The sequence below is a fragment of the Dendrobium catenatum genome, unplaced genomic scaffold, assembly GCF_001605985.2.
Source record: "Dendrobium catenatum unplaced genomic scaffold, ASM160598v2 original_scaffold_224352, whole genome shotgun sequence".
NCBI classification, from domain to species: domain Eukaryota; kingdom Viridiplantae; phylum Streptophyta; class Magnoliopsida; order Asparagales; family Orchidaceae; genus Dendrobium; species Dendrobium catenatum.
Window position 1 is genome coordinate 345,845 of NW_021542761.1, and position 20,104 is coordinate 365,948.

The 20,104-nt window shown below is 33.8% G+C and overlaps 1 protein-coding gene across 1 annotated transcript; it reads right to left on the bottom strand.

Moving 5' to 3' along the window:
• Positions 1 to 485: 485 nt before the first annotated feature.
• LOC110100537 (palmitoyl-protein thioesterase 1-like) lies at positions 486 to 20,082 on the bottom strand. Its single transcript, XM_020828077.2, has 12 exons — positions 19,841 to 20,082; positions 19,605 to 19,689; positions 18,901 to 18,952; positions 18,790 to 18,810; positions 18,643 to 18,696; positions 15,835 to 15,885; positions 12,574 to 12,636; positions 11,891 to 11,956; positions 11,689 to 11,727; positions 2,295 to 2,417; positions 2,104 to 2,196; positions 486 to 1,060 (listed from the first exon to the last, which is right to left on the bottom strand). The coding sequence occupies exons 1-12, from the start codon at positions 19,932 to 19,934 to the stop codon at positions 782 to 784; spliced, it is 1,020 nt and encodes a 339-aa protein (XP_020683736.1). The 5' UTR covers positions 19,935 to 20,082; the 3' UTR covers positions 486 to 781.
• Positions 20,083 to 20,104: the final 22 nt, after the last annotated feature.

The window sequence follows — 20,104 nt, forward strand, 5'->3', positions numbered from 1 at the left end:
GTCATAAGCTCTATCAACTTTATTTCTTTTACTTGTAAAATTTATCTCTTAAAATATGATAGTATGTTTAAAATTAAAATGGAATTTTTTTTAATATAATCTACAATATTAACATACTACAATTCTAGAGGGGGTGATGAGAGAGAGAGAGAGGAATACTCTTTACAAAAATAAAAAACAATTATTCAATTATTCACACACATCTTACACTATTTATCTAACCCAAATATTTATATGCTTAATATTTAAAATAAACATTTACTTCATTGATAATTTAGTGATATGCTAATTAAAAATTTTAATTGATTTAACTCCATTCATACTCACAAAAATTATCCAATTTTTATAGATTTAGATATTTAACTTAACAAGCCCAATACAAATTATTCACAAAGAAAAAATTTATTTACAATCATATATATATATAAACCAAGCTAAATACACTCAATCAAGACTATTTATATTTGGCTTGTTAAATATAAGAATGACTGTAACTAGAGACAATTATCAAACTGAGCAAGACATGGGACCGATCACTTCTTCTGACAGTTTAGGGTTTAGGAAATATAGATATGGTGTGCAGCTTTAGCTGCAGCTACACTTTGTATTGTATTATAGGTACTAATGTCATTGATTGCTGCTCCCGTGAGTTTAACACACAAGAGCGCTTCACACCAATACATATTACATATTACAATGCAGTAAAGGGCCAATGACCATGTAGAGAGACTATTTAATCACATAAATGAAGACGCCCAGAAGCTACAGAGCTGTAAAATGGCTATACCTTCAGTTCATCCAAACTGAGACTTAAGGGCGATAATGGAGCGCTATTATCCTGCAAACCAACTTTATAGAGAGTTTTGTCCCAAACTGAAGCAGCCCAGCTTGAGATCTGCTGGGGCTGAGTGGAAGACTCGTCTTTTAGATATGGCACCATGTACTTTTTCATGTCACTCTTTGATATTCCAAGATGGCCTCCTGGTACGCTGACATATTTCACACGCCCGGCTTCATCCAGAGCTCTCAAACCGATCCAGTCTTCAATGTATAGCGTGGTCTGCAGTGTAATTGAAGCATTTTTTTATATTCACAAAGGGTTAGTCTTTTGTTAAGGAATTTATAATTTTACATAGCTCAAAATTAAAATTAAAATTGGATTTAGCATTGAAATTAGATTTACAAGTTTCTCATCTTGGATTTGGTCATGTCAATTATGATACAATGCTAAGGGCATCTCCAACCGAAAATCCCATTTTTCACTCCAAAATATAGTGAAACTAAAAAATGGTGTGATTCATCTCCAATCAAACTCTATTTTGCGCCCTTCGTGTCTTTCTACTCTTTGCACGTTTCTTCGGCGAATCCAGTAGAGACAGAAAATAATGCAGGTGAACAGTGCAACGCCAATATTGATATCGCACTATTCACCGGCAACCAAATACCGGAAGTTTTGCCGCTCAGCTGGAGCTCGCGAGTGACAAAGTTCATACGTTTGGAGATCGGTTGGAGAAGGCCTAAGTAAATTTCTCATATGTTTTATAACAGCCTTTCCCCACATGCTATTTCCTAATTAAACGAGACAAGTTTGGTTGCTCACTATCTACTACCGCACGACCATTACCTTTTAACCTTAAGGCTTTGTTTGGGACGGCTTTATTAACGCTTCTTAAAATAACTTTTTAGTACAAAAATTAAAATTTTTATAAAAAAAGATGCTTTAAGAAGCAATAAAAAAAGCCGTCCCAAACAAAACCTAAGACTTCTACACTTAAACCCATTGGCTTCATTGTGACGTCATGCACATGGCCATCAGACTGGAATTTTCATTATAATACAAACGAAGAAAATACTACGACCTATATGAGCACCTATGAAAATAAAAAACGCAAATCAAGGTAAACACTATCAAATCCTGCAGCTTAACAGACGCAAAAACAACTGATAATAAATCAAGTAAGGCTTGACTTTTTTGTTACTTTTTAAAGCAGCTTTCTAGTACAAAAATTTTAATTTTTTACTAGAAAGCTGTTTTAAGAAGCAACGAAAAAGCCGTCCCAAATGAAGCCTAAATCTCTAAGACCAGGATTTTAATATCCTAACCTGTTGTGGAGGTAGAACAGGACTAAAGGCACCATCAGGATAATATCCAAACCAGGATGTCTCTCGAGGAATCAGAACACTATCTTGCTCATTCTAAAAGACATGTAATCAAATATATCAATGAGGGCACGTTAAAAAAAAGACATAAAATGAACTAAATAGCAGTAATGCGTATAAGTTCCAATTCATACCTTGATAAGAACTAAATTTTTTAGTCCACTAAACTTTTCTTTATATGTAGCATTTCTCTCATTCGGACGTTCATTGTTGAGCTTTGGAAGGAAGCGGCATCTTTCCAAGTAGTGAGACATGTCCTGAAGTAAATAAATAGTTCAGATTTTACAATCAGTTCTTTATAGATAATAGTGTTACATGCGATGAAAAGATAAGTGGATAACTAGAAGAAATTTTCTTTTGCACTTTTCGCAGCCTTCGCTATGTGTTCGTTAGCGATGTCTACTTTTTCAATATTTTCTTTCTAGGTTGATTTCTGTTCATTCACTTTTATATTTTTTACTTCAGGTTCTGTATGCCACTGTTATAAAGAAAATGAAGATTTCCAAGATAAAGGATGATATCTAGGAGTCTGAGTATTAGGGTAGGTCATCTTTCAGTCAAACAATTCTGTAATATTGTAGATTAAACAGTAGTAAAAAATAATCAAACAATTAACCACCTTGTTAAGCAATGTAGTAGATTAAACGGTACATGTAAGACCGTATGAAGAATTACTCCTCCCAATAATGAAAGAACTTTCGATTAAAGCTAGCTGCTAAATAGTCATTACATATCGAGCGTATTGTAGTAACAAATTTGATATTTCTTTTGAAATTTACCACCATAAATTTAAAATGGATGATGGAGGAAATGATGACAACAATCCTGATCACAATCCCAAATAACTGTCATCCAATTGTCATATTTCCTGATATACTTAGTCATATGAGGTAGTCGACCAAAGCTATATTAGCATTCATTGGTTGCTTCATCCAAGGGTCTATTGTAGATTTGGGGCGGATGTTTATCTAATGAGACAATTCGACTCAAACTTAGTTAACAGAAGATTTTTATATCATATCAAGTGCTTATTGTGATCCATTACTTAAATTGTTTTTAGTCATTAGAGAATTTGCAGGTTCTATTCATGGTTGTAATTCAATATTGTGATTTGGCGACAAAATCACCCGATTAGAGGGCCCAAGACATGATTGTTTACTTGTGATGTCATTTTACAACACAAAACTAAGAGTTAGATGACACATGTCACACCCTTACTAGTGAGAAACTATTTAAAAATGAATCATAGTGATATGCTTGATAAGAAATTAGCTATTTGTGAGCTGAGGTTATTCTCTAATTTATAGCCCTAAATAAATGATTGCATAGGATGGATGGATGGATTTTACATTAAGTAATAAGGGTGATATATTTTATTAAACTATTAATTTTTAATGGAATTTTATATGGGTATTTGAATATAACTTCGAAGTAACTTGCATCAGAGATTTGGGAGCATTTTGAAAGAAACATAGTCCTCTATGGTTCATATTTTCGGTAAACGCATCCATCATCTAGATTTTTAAATATTTTATCAGTACATTTTAACTTTGTCAACTCTACCCTCTTATCGACAAAAGATCATGTTCAAATATTGACTTGTGGCAAACTAGAGAGTTTGAATTTTTAAATGAATTTGCTATACAAAAGACATTGAAAACCTAATGCACACGTAAAACCAAATATTTCACTAATCTCGTAGACGCATGGATGTTCATTTGCAAGAATAAGATTTGTAGTACACCATTGAAAGCTCATTACTTAGATATGAGAGATTCAAAGCTCGTCAACTTTAGTCCTTACAAAGAGGATCAAACTAAAATTTTAAGGTCACTTTTATTTTAGCCCACACAAATTCTTTGCTCTTAAATTTAAAAATTTGATGAATTGGTCAAAGCACATGCGGGGAAATTGAGTTCAATTCAAGAAGAGAATTTTGGTTCAATTATTTTTTAACCTTTAGTAATTTGAGAGCACTTTTATCGAAACACTTGTGTGGAAATTGATTTCAATTCAAAAAAATAAACTTTAATTCAATTTGTTTTTAATCTCATGCAGCATTTCAAACATTGTAATTGAGCATTTAACATGCTTATTGAGACACATACAATGAAATTGATTTCAATTTAAAAACAAGACTATTAGTTCAATTTGCTTTTAACACCGTGCAACATTCACGGACCTTGTGATGCATCATCAAGATTAAGGCGAATAACAATATCATAAACTAAAGCTCAACATAAAAAATTAGATCATTCATCATACACAACTCTTCATGCAAGCCCATGAAAGTCTCATATCATATTAAAATTATGAGAGAATAATTAAAAGCTAAATTTCAGGCCTCTTGATCGATAGGTGGGTCACACCAGTCAAGAAGATAAAAACATTCATAAATTGATTGATTACAAGACCACTCTACCTGCTTAATTTGACCAATCCGATTTTTTTTTTATTTGGAATTTTAAATTTTATTTTATTTCTCTTCTTTTTTTTCTCTTTGAATTAGGACAAATCATCAATCCGTGTAATAATAATTTATTGGCTCCTAAGATTTTCCAAAATTGTTTAAGATTATACAAGTCTATAAATAGTGCTTGTTTTGTACTATTTTAATTCATTGAATTAAAAACATTTTTACTTGTATAAATTTCGTGTGAAAATGTTTTATGACTGCTCTACTCTTTGGAAGCTATTTAATTATCTTTCATACCCTTATTACTCCTATTTTCTAACATAATTTTCATCTTTACTACATAGCCTGAGCATGCCTTTTGTCAACTCCAAAATCCATCAAACCTCTTTTAAACTCTCCAAAATATTCTAATACATCCCTCATAACATTCCAAGACAACTTTCCAATAACTCTAAGATACCATAGCCAAAATCCTAATACAGAGATAATTTTTTCGCTATGAACAACTAAATTAAAAATATCATGCCTCCTTAACAACTATAATCCAAAACCCATAAAAACACCACAATTAATTCTCTAACATCCCAAAGCTTTAATATGGAATTCTTCATTATTTTTCTCCAAGAAAAACTTGTATTTTGACCACCTAAAAGTTTCAACTTCAAATCTATCCAAAATCTAAATTCTCATTTACCACCACCTAAATTACCCTTCCATCACAAGCCTAAAGAGATAACAATCAAGTTGATATATTTACTATAAGATCCCACAGACCCTAAATCACTTTGTATTTGAGCATTTAACATTGTTAGATCACGTAAGAAAATTTGATTTTAAGGGTTCAATGTGCTGAGCATGCTTTTTGATGTATTTACAAGGCATAATTAGTGACTTATGTTAAGAAAGGTAGAGGTAGGCATCAAAAGACATGGTTAGAAAATATTAGAAATGATCTATTTTTTTATTATATTTAAATGAGAATTTAATTTCTAATAGGATACAACAAAGAAAAAGGATCCAATAGCATAAAGGCTTGATGTTGTTTGTTGTTGTACAAGGCATACTTATGCATTTCAAGGAGCATTCACACAAGGCATTTGTATATTTCTTAGTACACTTGTGTGGCACACTTGCATGTTTAAATGATATTCGGTCTACTTAGACAGTACGCTGGCACAATGACCAGTACACTCGCATGTTATTTTGTGCACTTTGTATTGTGCATTTGCACACTTTGAGTAAATTTGCATTATAAATTTAGGAGACGCCTAAATATTTTTTTTTATGTGTGTGATTTGATACGTCCCGCACACTTTGTCAAAATGGTTGTGAGACATGTGACATCAACAATACATTTCTGTCTCAAATAAAAAAATTCTTCATGGGTTGCACTATTTATTCATAGGGCATACTATTTATCCACGGGATGTGTACGAGCCCTCTTTTTAATAATTATCACTTGCGTACTGACGATACCCAGACAACTTTGCTTCATTTGGGAATGTGAAATCAACTATTTGAAATATGTATTAGTCTAATGTAGCAATAGTTCACGTGAACGACTTGTCCGTGGAATGTGCTGGTGACTTTGTATTTTGGGTTACTTATTTTGCATTATATCTGCTTAGGGTTCACTATTACTTGTATTTTGTTTGCTTGTGTGTGTCATGAATTCAAATGCGAGCATTTATCGATAAAATGCGCGCAATATTTCATTTTAAAAAATCACCCTCTAACTTTTGTCCACTTGTGTATATATATTGCGGATCCGGTGATGTATCTCACGAAGTAGATTTTTAGCATACTTTCCATACCATCCTCTCTTTCGCACCCATTTTTTCACATTTTCCTCCCTTTCGTTTACAAATAATTAAATTTTAGTTAGAATGAGCCCACAGCAAATCAAATTTCATGTTCAAAATAGAGAAGCTATTTGGTTCATTTTCATCCCAATTTCAAATCACCAAGAGTGTTCAAGAAAGTTCTAGGAGTAAAAAGGAACTCTAGTTTGCACTCATTGGTAAGCTGTTGAGTTAATTACAAGTCCCCTATAAGCCCTGTTTCGGTTAAATTTAATGTTCAATCGATTTCTCATCTTATAATTTTGATATCCTTTTTTGTAACTTTAAATTTTAATTTTAATTTGTTTTACTATTGCATTTATCTCAAAAATTCCTATAATATTCTGCTTGAATCTCCAATTAGTGTAGATTTCGTCAACGTCTCGATGTCTTCCCCAAGTATGGGGTGCCATCGAGAATGATGTCTTCCCATCATGTCAAGAAAAGTGTTGTCAGTATCTTCTATCCCACTATGCCATGAAAGGCGTGTAAGAAATTTCATATGCAAGTTTATGATAGTTTATATTTATCATTGTTTTATTTTTTATTGCATTTCTTGTGCGTGAGTTATTTTAATTTTATTCTTTTTTCAAGTCCCCATTCAATGAAAAAATTGGCAACCTCACAGCATCTTCCCCACAAAGGCAATGTCATCAAGAGTATTAGGCTAGCCCGTCAAGACACTTATATAACTTGTACTTTTCCTTATCGTGTCAAGAAAGATATGTGCATGTACTAAAATTTTCTTGCTAAACTAAAAAATGTGCATGCATGGCTTACATGTTACATCATGAGCATCACTAATGAGTTTTCTTATCGTGCTAAGAAAAGCGTGTATATGTTTCACTCGTCATATGCTAAAAGCAACACATTCGGGATATTGGAGATTTTTTTGAGCTCATGAATTTTATACCGTTGGGCGTGTGGTCGAGACCACAATGACGATAACGAGTCGAGAAGTGAAACAAAAACAACAACATCAAGCCCTTGTCCCACTACGTGGGGTCAGCTACATGAATCCTTTTTCTACATTGTGTCCTATTAAAAGTCAAATTCTCGTTTAAATCTAATAAAGAAAGATCATTTCTAATATTTTCTAATCAAGTCTTTTTAGGTCTAATATTTTCTAACCAAGAGTATTAGGACTTTCCTAACCGGGTCATCGGAAGGAGCAATTATTACATCCGGTCACCGGATGCATCTAGAGACCAATAATCACGCTCCACATCACCTAAAACTCGGTATACGTCACCTAAAACTCGGTATTGCTCGGTATAAGTCCGGATTTCCGATTTTTTGACCGGATGTAATAACATCTCCATCAGAAGGCTGCCTTTTTATAAAATCCTCCTTAGTCTCTCTATATTTCTCCATCAAACCTATCAATAAATGTATGGCTTCCATAGTAGACCTACCCGGCATGAATCCAATTTGATTTTGAGAAACATTAGTATCACGCCGCAACCTACGCTTCATAACTCGCACCCATAGTTTTAAAGTATGACACATTAACTTAATTCCTCTATAATTCGCACAATCTTATGCATCACCTTTATTCTTAAAAAAATGAATTAGCGCACTCATTCTCCACTCATCTGCATCTTTTAGTCTTCAAAATAGTATTAAAAAGTTTAGTAAACCAAAAAATTCCTTCATCTCCTAAGCATTTCAACACCTCTACTAAGATATCATCAGGTCCAACAGCTTCTCCACACTTCATTTTCTTTAAAGCTTTTCTAACTTTAGTTTTATTAATACGCTGATAAAAATAGAAATCTTTATTTTCATTTAGGGTGCGAAGGTCACTAAAGTCAATTGTATTTTCACAATCTTCATTAAAAGGTTTAGCATAATATCTCATCCACCTTTGTTGAATATCATCTTCTAAGAAAAGTACTTTTTGATCTTCATCCTTAACACACTTCACTTGAACTAAATCCTTACAACTCTTATATCTTTGTTTGGCTAACTTATACATATATCTTTCTCTCTCCTTAGTATCTAATTTATTATATAAATCATTAAAAGCTAAGATCTTTGCATCGCATATTACTTTCTTAGATTCCTTACGTACCTCTTTATATATATCCCAATTATAAAAAAATTTACATCTAAACAAATTTTTAAAACAAATATTCTTATTTTTTATCTTTTCATGCATAATTGGATTCCAAGACCAACTATTTTACTATTAGGAGCTTTTCCCTTTGATACTCCACACACATCCTTTGCAATAATCTTAATATCACTAGCCTCTTTTTTCCATATAATATTAACATCCTTATGCAAAAATAAAATCTTAAGATCTAAAATATTACTCTCAAAAATATTTATATTAATCTTTTTTAAATGCCCCCATATAATCCTATAATATCGTTTGAATTTATTTTTTATTTTATGTCCCTTCATATTAAAGTCTAAAACTAATAATCGATACTGGCTACATAAATTTTCACTCAAAATAACTTTACAATCTTTGCAATCTAAACGATCTAATTTTCTTATAAGAAAATAATCAATCTGAATTTTATTATATTCATTTTTATAAATGATGTGATGCTCGTCTCTTTTCTTAAATAAGGTATTAGCAATTAAAAAATTATAAGCTAAGAAAAAATCTAAAATGGTCTTACCACCTTCATTTGTCATTTCAAACCCATGGCCACCATGAATGCTTTCAAAATTATCTAACTCTCTACCAACATGTTCATTTAAATCTCTTCCAATAAAAACTTTCTTCAATATGTATCTTTTGTATTAATTCTTCTAAGTCATTCAAAAATTTTAATTTTGAACCCATATCCAAACCTACTTGAGGAGCATAAGTACTTATAATATTAAAATCTTAGCATTAACAATAATATTTAAAGCTATAATTCTATCTACAATTCTATTATTATTTATAACATTATCCTTCAAACTCTAATCTATATCACACCTATACCATTTCTAGTACAACTCCTATCAAAATACTATAATTTAAATCCTAAACTATCAATCTCCTTAGCCTTCTCTCTAAACCATTTAGTTTCCTGTATGCATAGAATATTTATCTTCCTATGAATCATAATGTCTATTAATTCCATTAATTTTCCTGTAATTAACCTATATTTCAAGTTCCTATCCTAATTTTAGTTTCATGGACTAGCTTTTTTGCCCACATTCATCCTTGATGTGGGAACCCTTGCCTATTTAACACAGCACCCGGGCGCCAATGCAACGGACCTTGCACACTTGTCATTGTATTTAGGTCATACAGCACGTCACTTCCAGGGGATGCCCTAACATTAACACAATTTTTTAAAGGATTCATGTCATGATTATTCGACAAGGTTTATGCTGGCTGTCAACTACCTAACACAACCTTTCACTTTTCTCATCCAGGACTTAGGACCTGACAGAGGCAATGTTAGAGTCGAGAAGTGAAAGCGCAAAAAAAAAAATATATATATATATATATATATATATTTACTTATTTGTTTTTTTCTTATTTTCTTCCTTTTTTCATTGCTTTCTCTCTCTGGATAGAAAGAGTGAGTAGGAAGAGAGAGAAAGAAAGAGATGGGTGGTCGAGAGAAACAAAGAGGCTGGAAGAGGGAGGAGGGGTGGTTGGTTTCAAATATTGAGCAGATATAACAATAATGGAGCCGGTGTCAACAAAGACAATGGTAGCATGCACACGGGTGAGGATTTGTCAACGACGGGCATCTAGGGAAGAGGGAGTTTGAGAGAGGGTGACAGCAATGGCAGGCTCGATTGCATGTGGTGGCGTTAATAAGCTCGAGTGTAGGTGTCACAGCTGGGCTACAATAGAGCTCAAGCAATGAGCTCAGGTGGTTGGGGGATGAGCAAGCTTGGGTGGCTGACATTTGTGGTAGTAAACTACAATCGGAGAAAAAAAAGGGGTTCACGAGTAGAGGTGCAGGAGTGAAAGAGGGTGTGGTGTGTGAGAATGAGCGAATTCGGGAGAGGGGACATCTTAGGGATTTTTTGTTTCATTTCTTTCTTTTCTTAAACAAATTTTTTTTTAAATGAGGTTGAATGGTGATATGCTTCTTGGCAAACCAAGAAGGAAAAGCACCTTTAGAGCAGGAGTAGACTCTCAAGAGTGGACAAGATTAGAGAATTTAGAAAATTATTTATTCCATGATCAATTTCTTACAACAAGAGGGTATTTAAACTAATTGGGTAAATCAATTTTACAATAAAGAACCAGTCTATAAAATAAAAATACTAAATAGGACAACATAGAACAGGTCTATATAACAATAATACTAAAATATGATAAAACTGGTGCTTGATAGATTAACCATGTGTGTAGACATAATGGCTTAAACCATGTTGTTCGGTAATTCTTTAGCCGAAAATGGGAAAGATAGATTGTCTTTTTTGAACTATAGTACTGATGTTTAATGTATTTGATTCCTTCTTCTTCTTTGATGAACTTTATATTTGTAGGTTGCTCTTCCATGATTGTAAACCAAATTTCACACTGTTTTTTATAATTTTAGGATCTAATAGAATATGTTGATGTCTAACAAATAGCCTTATGAGTCAAGCATCACGATGAGGCAAGTCGCGACAAATATAGGGAGGAATGGGAAATTTTTTACTTTTCTAATATAATAATAATAGTATATAATTTCTTTTATTATTCTTTTCAAAATTCTCATCGCTCATGCAAATTTCCATAATAAGCACTTTAAGATAATTAACAAATTTTAAATAGTATTTTTTTATGAAATATCATTACCCTTGAAAGTTTACAATACAATGCATCTGATGCATTTGAGTATCAAAGTGGATTCAAGCTAACTAGACGTCAATTTAATTTAAGGAGAGTTAATTTGAGTCAACCAGAACTCATTTTGAGTTGATTTGAAATCAACTCTTTTTGAGCCGAGTCGACTCGAATCTAATCGAAATACATTTTAATTGCAGAAGACTTTGAGTCAACCTAAACTTATTCATTTCGATTGGGAGTTTGGTTTAACTCACTCGAAACTTGACTGTTTGCAAACCCTATTTCTGCTAACCTAGCTTGATTATAAACTGAATAATTTGGTTTCCATGATAATACAATACAAACCAAAAAGCAAGTTCATCATTTAAAGAGTCTCTTGTAGTGGAGCATTGGCACAATAGATCCTCTTAAGCTACAGCATACAACCAGCATTTCACACAGCTGCTTCTTTTGGAGCTAGAATCATACATACAAATATTTTATATATACAAAAAAGCATACGGGTGGCTCAGATAAAAAGAACTCACAGTAGGAATTTTAAGATATCCGCTAGGAGCAAGGTGTTCCTGCAGTTCAAAGCTTTAAAGTTAGAACTGGCCATTAAATTTAGAGACTGTTTTATAGTTGATTATCTATAATGCCGAGAAGAATCATCCTTGCACTAGGCAGTTGTATCACACATTTCATTTACCTGACCCATTATAGGAAGTTCAGAATCAAAATACAAACCTGCGCATAATCACTGTAGATCTCTGCTTTAATGAGTGCATCAACAATCACACAGAAAATTCCTGACTGCTTAAATAGCAAACAGCAGTAATTTTAGCAGTAATAGTAAAAAGGACGAGAGTAAAATAACTAGAATAAAAAAACATTAATTTTTCATACAAAATAATCTTGGCAAAGAATTAGCAGTATGGATACAGAGCCTGTTGCTATCCATGCTACTTAAAATTTAAGATTTAAAATGAAATTCCTACAGGAACCTTTATTAATATAGCTAGATTGTCGCAATTGTAAAGAATAAGAAATAGTTCATCTCAATATGAAATGTACAAGAAGCAGTTGCCATAATACCACGCACGTCTTGGATTAAAATAACAGTTTTTTTTAGGTGAAGAGATTAAAGCCTTGGACTTACGATGCATACATAAGTTGTACTCTATCAAAATTATTGCGCTAGATGATAAAACATTATAATTTAGTTTCAGAATCTACAGAGGTTAAAAAAAAAAACTCTTACTAATGTAAAATTAGCACATTTGGCACTTCTATTTTAAATTATTACAAGCATTGTAATAAGTGAATTAATTCTCCAATTCGACTTTTTATGGGGAATTAGAGCATTTGATTGGAATTCAAACAAAAATAAATCAAATTGTATGAAAAATTAATTGCAAAAGAACACTTACGCCACAAAGTGGTACCGAAGCTGTACCAGCATGAGGGCCACCCAAGGAGATGAAATTTTCCACCTGTAGATAATGTTTTTATTTAAAAGCAGTACAAAATATATTTGCAAAATATCCTGAATAGAAAGATAATTCTCAAAAGTTAACATAGTTCAGAAAAACATGAGAATTGCAGCCATGAGGAGACCAAAAGAGAAGATGCAGTAAGAATGAAAGAAATAAGGTCCAATCTGACTAGAAATCTCAACAAACAAGCTAGCTGAAGACCTCTTACAATAAGAGATTGCCCTAAGTAGGGGTGTCAATTTTTGACCTGACCCGGAAAAATCTGGGTTCGGGTCAACCCGTTTATGAAACGGGTCGGGTTTGGGTTAAGTAAACTGACCCGTTTCAAAAATCGGGTCGGGTTCGAGTTGACCCGGGAACCCGAAAATGACCTGAAAATGGTCCCTGCCCGGCTGCCCGTGTCGACTGCCCGGTTGCCCGACGCGTCCCTGCCCGGCTGCCGGCGCGGCAGAGCCCGCTTCGCGGTTCGAGTGCCTCTTCGGCTTGGGAGCCTGCTTCACAGTTCGCGTGCCGCTTCGGCTTCGCCATCGCGTGCCAGCGCAGCAGTGCCCCGTGCCCGCTTGGGGTTCGGGTTCAGTGGCGACGCGTTCCGGCTGGTCGCTAGACGCTGGTCTGCCGCCGCACCTGCTGCCGCCTGCAGCTACCAATTTAAGTAACTGGGTCGGGTCTTGTCAACCCGGCAACCCGCGCAGGTCGGGTCCGGGTTGAGATAGCCGACCCGTTTACAAAAACAGGTCGGGTTCGGGTTGACCTGTTTAGAACAGGGTCAACTCGGGTTCGACCCAAACCCGACCCGTCGACCCGAATTGACACCCCTAGCCCTAAGAGGCATAACAACTAATCAAGAGGGTCATGAGTAACCTGCATGCTTACAAAGGAAAACAGTTAATTCTTTTGTAAATTATTTCCAACATGCCTGATATACTATAATATCTCTTAACTTCAAAACTAATATGGTGCCTTCTTCAAGATATTTATGTAATTTTTACTAAAGTGATATGGAATGGAATGCTACTCGCTATGCATTTTAAGATTGATGATCCAACTAAATACTCGTGAATACAAATTTGTGAAAAAGTCCACAGCAAAAAAATAGAATGTCAATTAAGCCATAAAAATTAAATAGCGAGAATTACTATACTTCTCCCTCTATAATTCTTTACACCTCCGCAGCACGATGGAATGAATACATACCTTCTCGTCTAGCATTGGGAAGAGCTGTGGACGGTTCACCCCATTCTAAGACAATCAAAAACAGAAAGCATGTTGTTTTGCCAATGATCACAGACCACAACAGAACTTTGGACAGCAGAAAACGACTATTTTCTTCTTCAAAATATACTACAACAATAGCAACATCAACATCAAACCTTTATCCCACTACATGGGATCAACTACAAGAATCTTTTTTCTCAATAGTGTCTTATTAAGAGTCAAATTCTCATTTAAATCTAATAAAAAGGTCATTTCTAATACTTTCTAACCAAATTTTTTTAGGTCTATCTCTACTTTTCTTAACATAGGCCGGATATAATACATCTACTTTTCTAACTGGGTCATCAGAAGGCCAACATTTTATGTGACTTGACCACATCTTCATTCAACATGACTATGGGCCAACTCAATGCCATGAGAGCTTCGTAGGTTGATATAACAACCTAAAAGCCTCCGCATTCTAAGATGGTGGACTCAACCCCACTTAAATCTGAGTATAGAATCAAGTCGATTAGGTGGTGGACGTGATAGATGTCAAGAAAAGTCAGTATGAACTGTGATATAAATTTTATACACATTCTAAGCATCTAAGGACATGTGTCCTAATAATACACATTAATATTATCCATGATGAAGATTGAGCAATAACTACATAATTCATGCAAGAAAATAAATTAAATTTAAAAAAAAAATCAAATTTCATGAGAATATTTGCAAGTCCAGTCCTCAACAAAAAAGAAAGATCCGATCACAATATTATAAATGCCACATATTCATAATAACACAAATCCTTTTTTTTTCTTCCTAAAAAACAAAAAGTAAAAGTTCTCTGTCCAGCGGTGAAATACTTTAAGAATTATAATATTTGCACTTGTCTCTATTTATGATTCTCCTCTCAAATTATTATATTTGTCTTTCATTCTTTGATCTTTGATGTTATCTCAAAATTAGCATTGACAAACTCCTAATCTATCCTTTACAAGGGGATACATAAGTGTAGGTGACCTACAAAAATTAGATGAAAGAAAACAACGGCCTCAATCTTGAGTAATAAATAATAAGCCCAATATTTACATTTGAGAAATGGAACCTTATTTAATAGTAGTGTTGGGGTGCAACAAAATAAAAATAATTAACCAATTTGGTCTACTTGTTATTTAAAAATCAGGCGCAGCTTTGAAATACAAATTATCACAAATCCGTTTCATAACAAATAGCAAAAAATATACAAAGACATCAAGAAGATGGGAACGTGTGATATGCTTAATAAGAAAAAATGATGATATTGCAATTTAGATTAAAACATGAAACTTGCAAACCGAGCATTTATGTTCTCTAATTTCTTTGTAAAGAACTTCAACTTGGGAATATCAAGTGAGTGAATCCATAAAATGTTGCTATATCATCAATTTAGACCTTTAAATCATAAACAACTTCATAATTTAATATTTTCCAACTCATGTTGATGAATAAGTCAGAGTTACTTTATATAAAGTAATAAAACATGTAAGAAAAGAAGAATAATGCGCTCCAATCATCCAGAGAAACAATTCTAACAAATGCATGAAAGTGCCTTTATGAATTGTTGTACCGCAAGAATGTTATACAGCTGTAGAATTAAATATAGATGCCCAGTAAGTTAGCATCAAAGCCTATCAATTGAAACTGCTTTAGACGACATGTTGCAGGCCTCATGCACTGTCTCCATCAAAGAAGAAATGGTCCAGCAAGAAAATAGAAAACAAATTAAAAAGGCAGTATCAATACAAGGCAAATTCCTATGATGAAACATTCCAAAATTATCTTCTACGAAAGCTTAAAGCATTTATGCTCATATTTTTTGCATTCTTTCTTAGAATCATTAGATCAAAACATTTTGCACCTTGCTAATACCCATAAATTAGCATCTAGCTGTTAAAATCAAGTTTTTAATCAGAAAACGAATGAATGCTAATTATATGTCAAGATTAAGTTTCTTACTGGTGGTGCACCATCACAAAGTTCAATTATCCCTCGAGCTATCAAGTTTCCCTGGGCAAAATAGATAAAGACAATCTTGATTAGTATTTTCATTGCTGATTATGATCAACACTTGAAGACTAATCCAAGAGATTTCTAATGCAAAATAATAAAAGAAAGCATTATTATTTTAGAGATCTAAGGACAATATAAAATAAAGAAATACAAAGGCATAAAAAATAGGCACTTGCAAGATAATGAAATACTGCAGTCATCTAGTACAAATTTATGCTATAGAAGTCAGAGCCTAAAATAATAGGAAACCAAAGAGTTAAACAGCAAGAACGCTAGAGTAGAGCCTGGACTGACCTGATGTCAAGGAAAGAGCAAAAGAGACTTTTTGACTAGGTTTCTTTATGCATACTGGACTTTGGATTTATAGTTCCTAGAATTTTTGCTTTCACAAGATATTAGGATTAGATATGAAACTTTCAGGTTTTCGTAGAGGCTCAAACTGAGTACAGAATTTCAAAAAGAGTCACCGCCTATGAATAGACTCCAAATAGCCTTTACCCTAACCTACTGCAATCTAACACCACATAACCGAGAAGAATCAATCCAAATTAGTTAAAGGCGTGTCAAGGGTGACTGCTAATGAGAACATTCCGAAGAGTGGCTACATAAAGCAACTTTGAGACAACACTACCTAGAGGGGTTGATTGAATCATATAGGTCATCTACACCAAGAGGAACTACCTACATCAACCAACATGAGTTGGCTATAGAAGAATGGGCTTGCAACATCAAGGAAACACCAAAAAGTTTAGCTGCACCAGGGGGGAGACTTTGTTTGACAAGCATCTAATCACATCATGTCATCCCAAGAAAATTACAGGATTCAAAAGGGGTGTTAGAATTTTTTGACTAATTTTACAAAAAATTATTAGTCAGATGAAATCATTCTTATTGTTCATTTTTTGAAAAGTTGCATCTTTAACAACAAAAGAAACCTCTTTTTACAATCTATATTAAGTGACAGAAATAGTTGTATTAGTAAGAATTACCTTCATGATATTACTTGATCAAAAAATATCTATCGTGATATTTTAGGATCACATGAGATATACAGTTTATAAAATTGCAATTAGATGATTCATAACCAATCTCTCGACACTCTTCCATAAATGCACCATGAGGGCTAAAATGGATTCAAAAGGCTTTAAAAATTCTTTTTGGAGGCTCCCTATTGATCTATCAAACAATAAAAGGTACCTCGATCGCTAATTCACACTATGGATGACTTCTCTCTATTTAGAATCTCCCCTTGTTATTCCAACAACTTTGTCATTTGTTTTTTTTATTCTTTATTCTCAAGATATCATCAAAGTGATTTTCTTTGCTTTGGGTTTGTTGGAACGACCTTTAAGTTCGTTGCTTTGGAATGAAATAGCTTATTGCTTGAGTCATAAATTTTTGTAGAAAATAAACAATGGGTTTCCCTCTGTCGGACAACAAGATTGTATGTTGATTATAAAAAAGTTATTAAAACCATAATTAACGATTGTGACAATACCTAAGATGAATGGCACGATTCCCAAGCATCCACACAATTTGCTATGATATCTAAGAGGAAGAATACCAACGGGCTACATAAGAATAAGATGATATTGAATTTTCTACAAAAACCAGGTCTTTAATTAGGAAAATTACATCAAGGATAAATCTAGTTCAATCATAAACATATTCTACAAAAAGAGGAAGCTCTATCTAAAATGTCAACCAAATTAAGTTCAAATTAAATGATAATTCCATCAAGAATTATACTAATCCAAGTTTTAAAAATAAATTAGCTCCAACAAATAGAGCATTTAATATTTGTCAAGTATATAGGGGCAAAGTTGTTGTGCTTTCTACAAGGTAACAATGAATCATGACAAATAAATTAGCGATCCTAAGGTACAAGAAACATGTGATATCTACCATCAATAGAAAACAAAATCCCTACATATGAGATAGCTCATAGAATAAGATGAGTAGATTGATCTCATGAGTTGTTGGATAACCATAAAAAATGGATGGAATAAAAGAGAAATTCATGGAACTAGTATTAGGTTCATGAGAAAAAGGTCAAATAAAATATATTGAAGTTTGGAATACTAGCAAAGCTTCTCAAAAATTTTAATTCATAAGTATCTAACCCACTATATTATATGGTTTTATATGGCCCGATCTTTCTTTTAGTTAATTCTTCAAGGTTCCTGTTGGAAGCCTTACAGAATTCATTCGTATTATTATCTCCGAAGCCAATAAACACTGCACGTGCAACTTATAAAGTCCTCATAGCATGTCCGTGTAGAACCTTCATATGTCCATTAGAAACATGCATCACATGCAAGCACTAGGTGCAGCCTACATATAAGGATAACTCATCCTGGCTGTGATTGATTATATATTAAACACAAGTATTTTTTTTTCTCTTTCAAACCCTTCTTGTGAAAAACATGTAACTAATTGATCTGCTTGTAAATATAGGATACAAAGAGTATCACAACATATACTTATCTTAATAATAGCACACTCTAACTAGAATGACCAGAGCAAACTACGAAACCTAGTGCTATGGAAGAAAAGTTTAAGGGACTGAAGGGATGTGGAGGCTTCAAATCTTTTAATAGGGTGGTTTTTTATCTTTGGCTAAGGTGAAGGAAATAAACTATGATTCACATGTTTTTGAAGAACAAACTCCATAAGATGTCTTCTAGTATTAGATTGCGCTAATGAAGCAAGAAAAGTAAGGGGGAAAAAAAAACAAGCAAGTTAAACTAATACCTGAGAAAGGCCAACAATGTTAAAACCTCCACTCAGTTCGTTCATTTCCTTCACCTGACATCAACAAATGAGGATATGGCTTATTTCTGCAAAACTCCAACAACGCTATTGATGCAAACGCAAGTTACTCAAAAATAGAGGTATTACCTTTTCACAAACAATATCTGTCTGTAAACATGTAAAGTAAATGTATTAGGGCCACTTCAAAATCGAATGTTTCAGAAGCAAGACCAGCATAGAATTATAAGATGAGCCAACCTGGTTCTGAAGGGGCAAAACCCATGAGTCCACTGCACCCTTTCCAATTTCCCTAAAATAATACAAAACAGTTCGAAACATTGAGCGGTCACATGGAGGGTTGAAATCACATGCAACAAACAGGAAATTTCTTCTAGAACTGCAAGCAGCGATCTAACACAACATAAATACTCTGTGAGGGTATTGGAGTGATTATCTATTGAAAACTAAACCTAAAACAACTCCACTTCAAAATCTGATCGATTCAACTTAAACTACACCATTCACGATAGAGCTATCGACGTCACACTGCAATAAAGATCCTAACAAAAAATCACTCTCGACGCTTCTTAATGGAACATTAACAAGAAAAAAAAAACTCAAAGGAGATGCATGAAGCAACTGAACATGCAACTGTTTCTTCCCAGCAACTCCAATCATTGAAATAAAAATGAAAAAATCATACCGTAAAAAAATAAATAAACAAAGCTATCCCACCAAATAACCTTCACAAGGAATTTCCCCAACTATCAGCAAATCAGGATAAGCATTGCTTTCACTGAAGATCCAAATGCACCACATCACTAAAAAAATCATCTCGCCTTCGCTTCATTCACGAAACAATAGACCAAAACCAGAAACAGCTAACACCACTCACCATAAACAACTAGATCTTAGCAATACAATCCAAACAAAATCATGAGGAGATGGAAAGAGCTACCCACAAACAGTATCCTTGAGAATCAGACCACTCGCTCAGTAGCTCTGTGAATTGCTTCATCCCCCGATTACCGCATGCGTCGCCAATTCCTGACCAAAGTGAACGACAACATTAGCAAAAAAAGCCCAAAAACCCTACGCCTCTCACAAAACCCCATCAACCAAACTGCAGCCAGAACCCCTCGATTATTACCTAACCACTGAAATTACAATACAACGAAGCATAAACAAAAGAACGAACCATGTATGACGATAAACGGCAGAGATAACGAGCTCGGAAAAGAAAATGAGAAGATCGCGATTGCGACGAGGATCTTTAGCAGTAAATTGCCCATCCACGAGCCTCTTCGAAAGCAATCGGCAGGCGAAGAAAAGGCTGCAAGTGGCGGGATTCTGGAAGTTTTCTTCACCTCTTTTTTCAGAGAAAGGACGGAGAAGAAATTCTGGCTTCTACTATATATCGAATAGCGTCACCACGTCACGAATTCTGAAAAAGCTATCAGGC

Bases quoted from the DNA above. Each gene is read 5' to 3' on its own strand.
- LOC110100537 (XM_020828077.2), bottom strand. From the start codon at position 19,934: ATGGGCAATTTACTGCTAAAGATCCTCGTCGCAATCGCGATCTTCTCA. The intron at 18,811-18,900 runs GTTGGCTCATCT...ACATGTTTACAG, and splicing joins TTTTGCCCCTTCAGAACCAG to ACAGATATTGTTTGTGAAAA. The intron at 12,637-15,834 runs GTAAGAAACTTA...CATTATCTACAG, and splicing joins TTTGTGATGGTGCACCACCA to GTGGAAAATTTCATCTCCTT.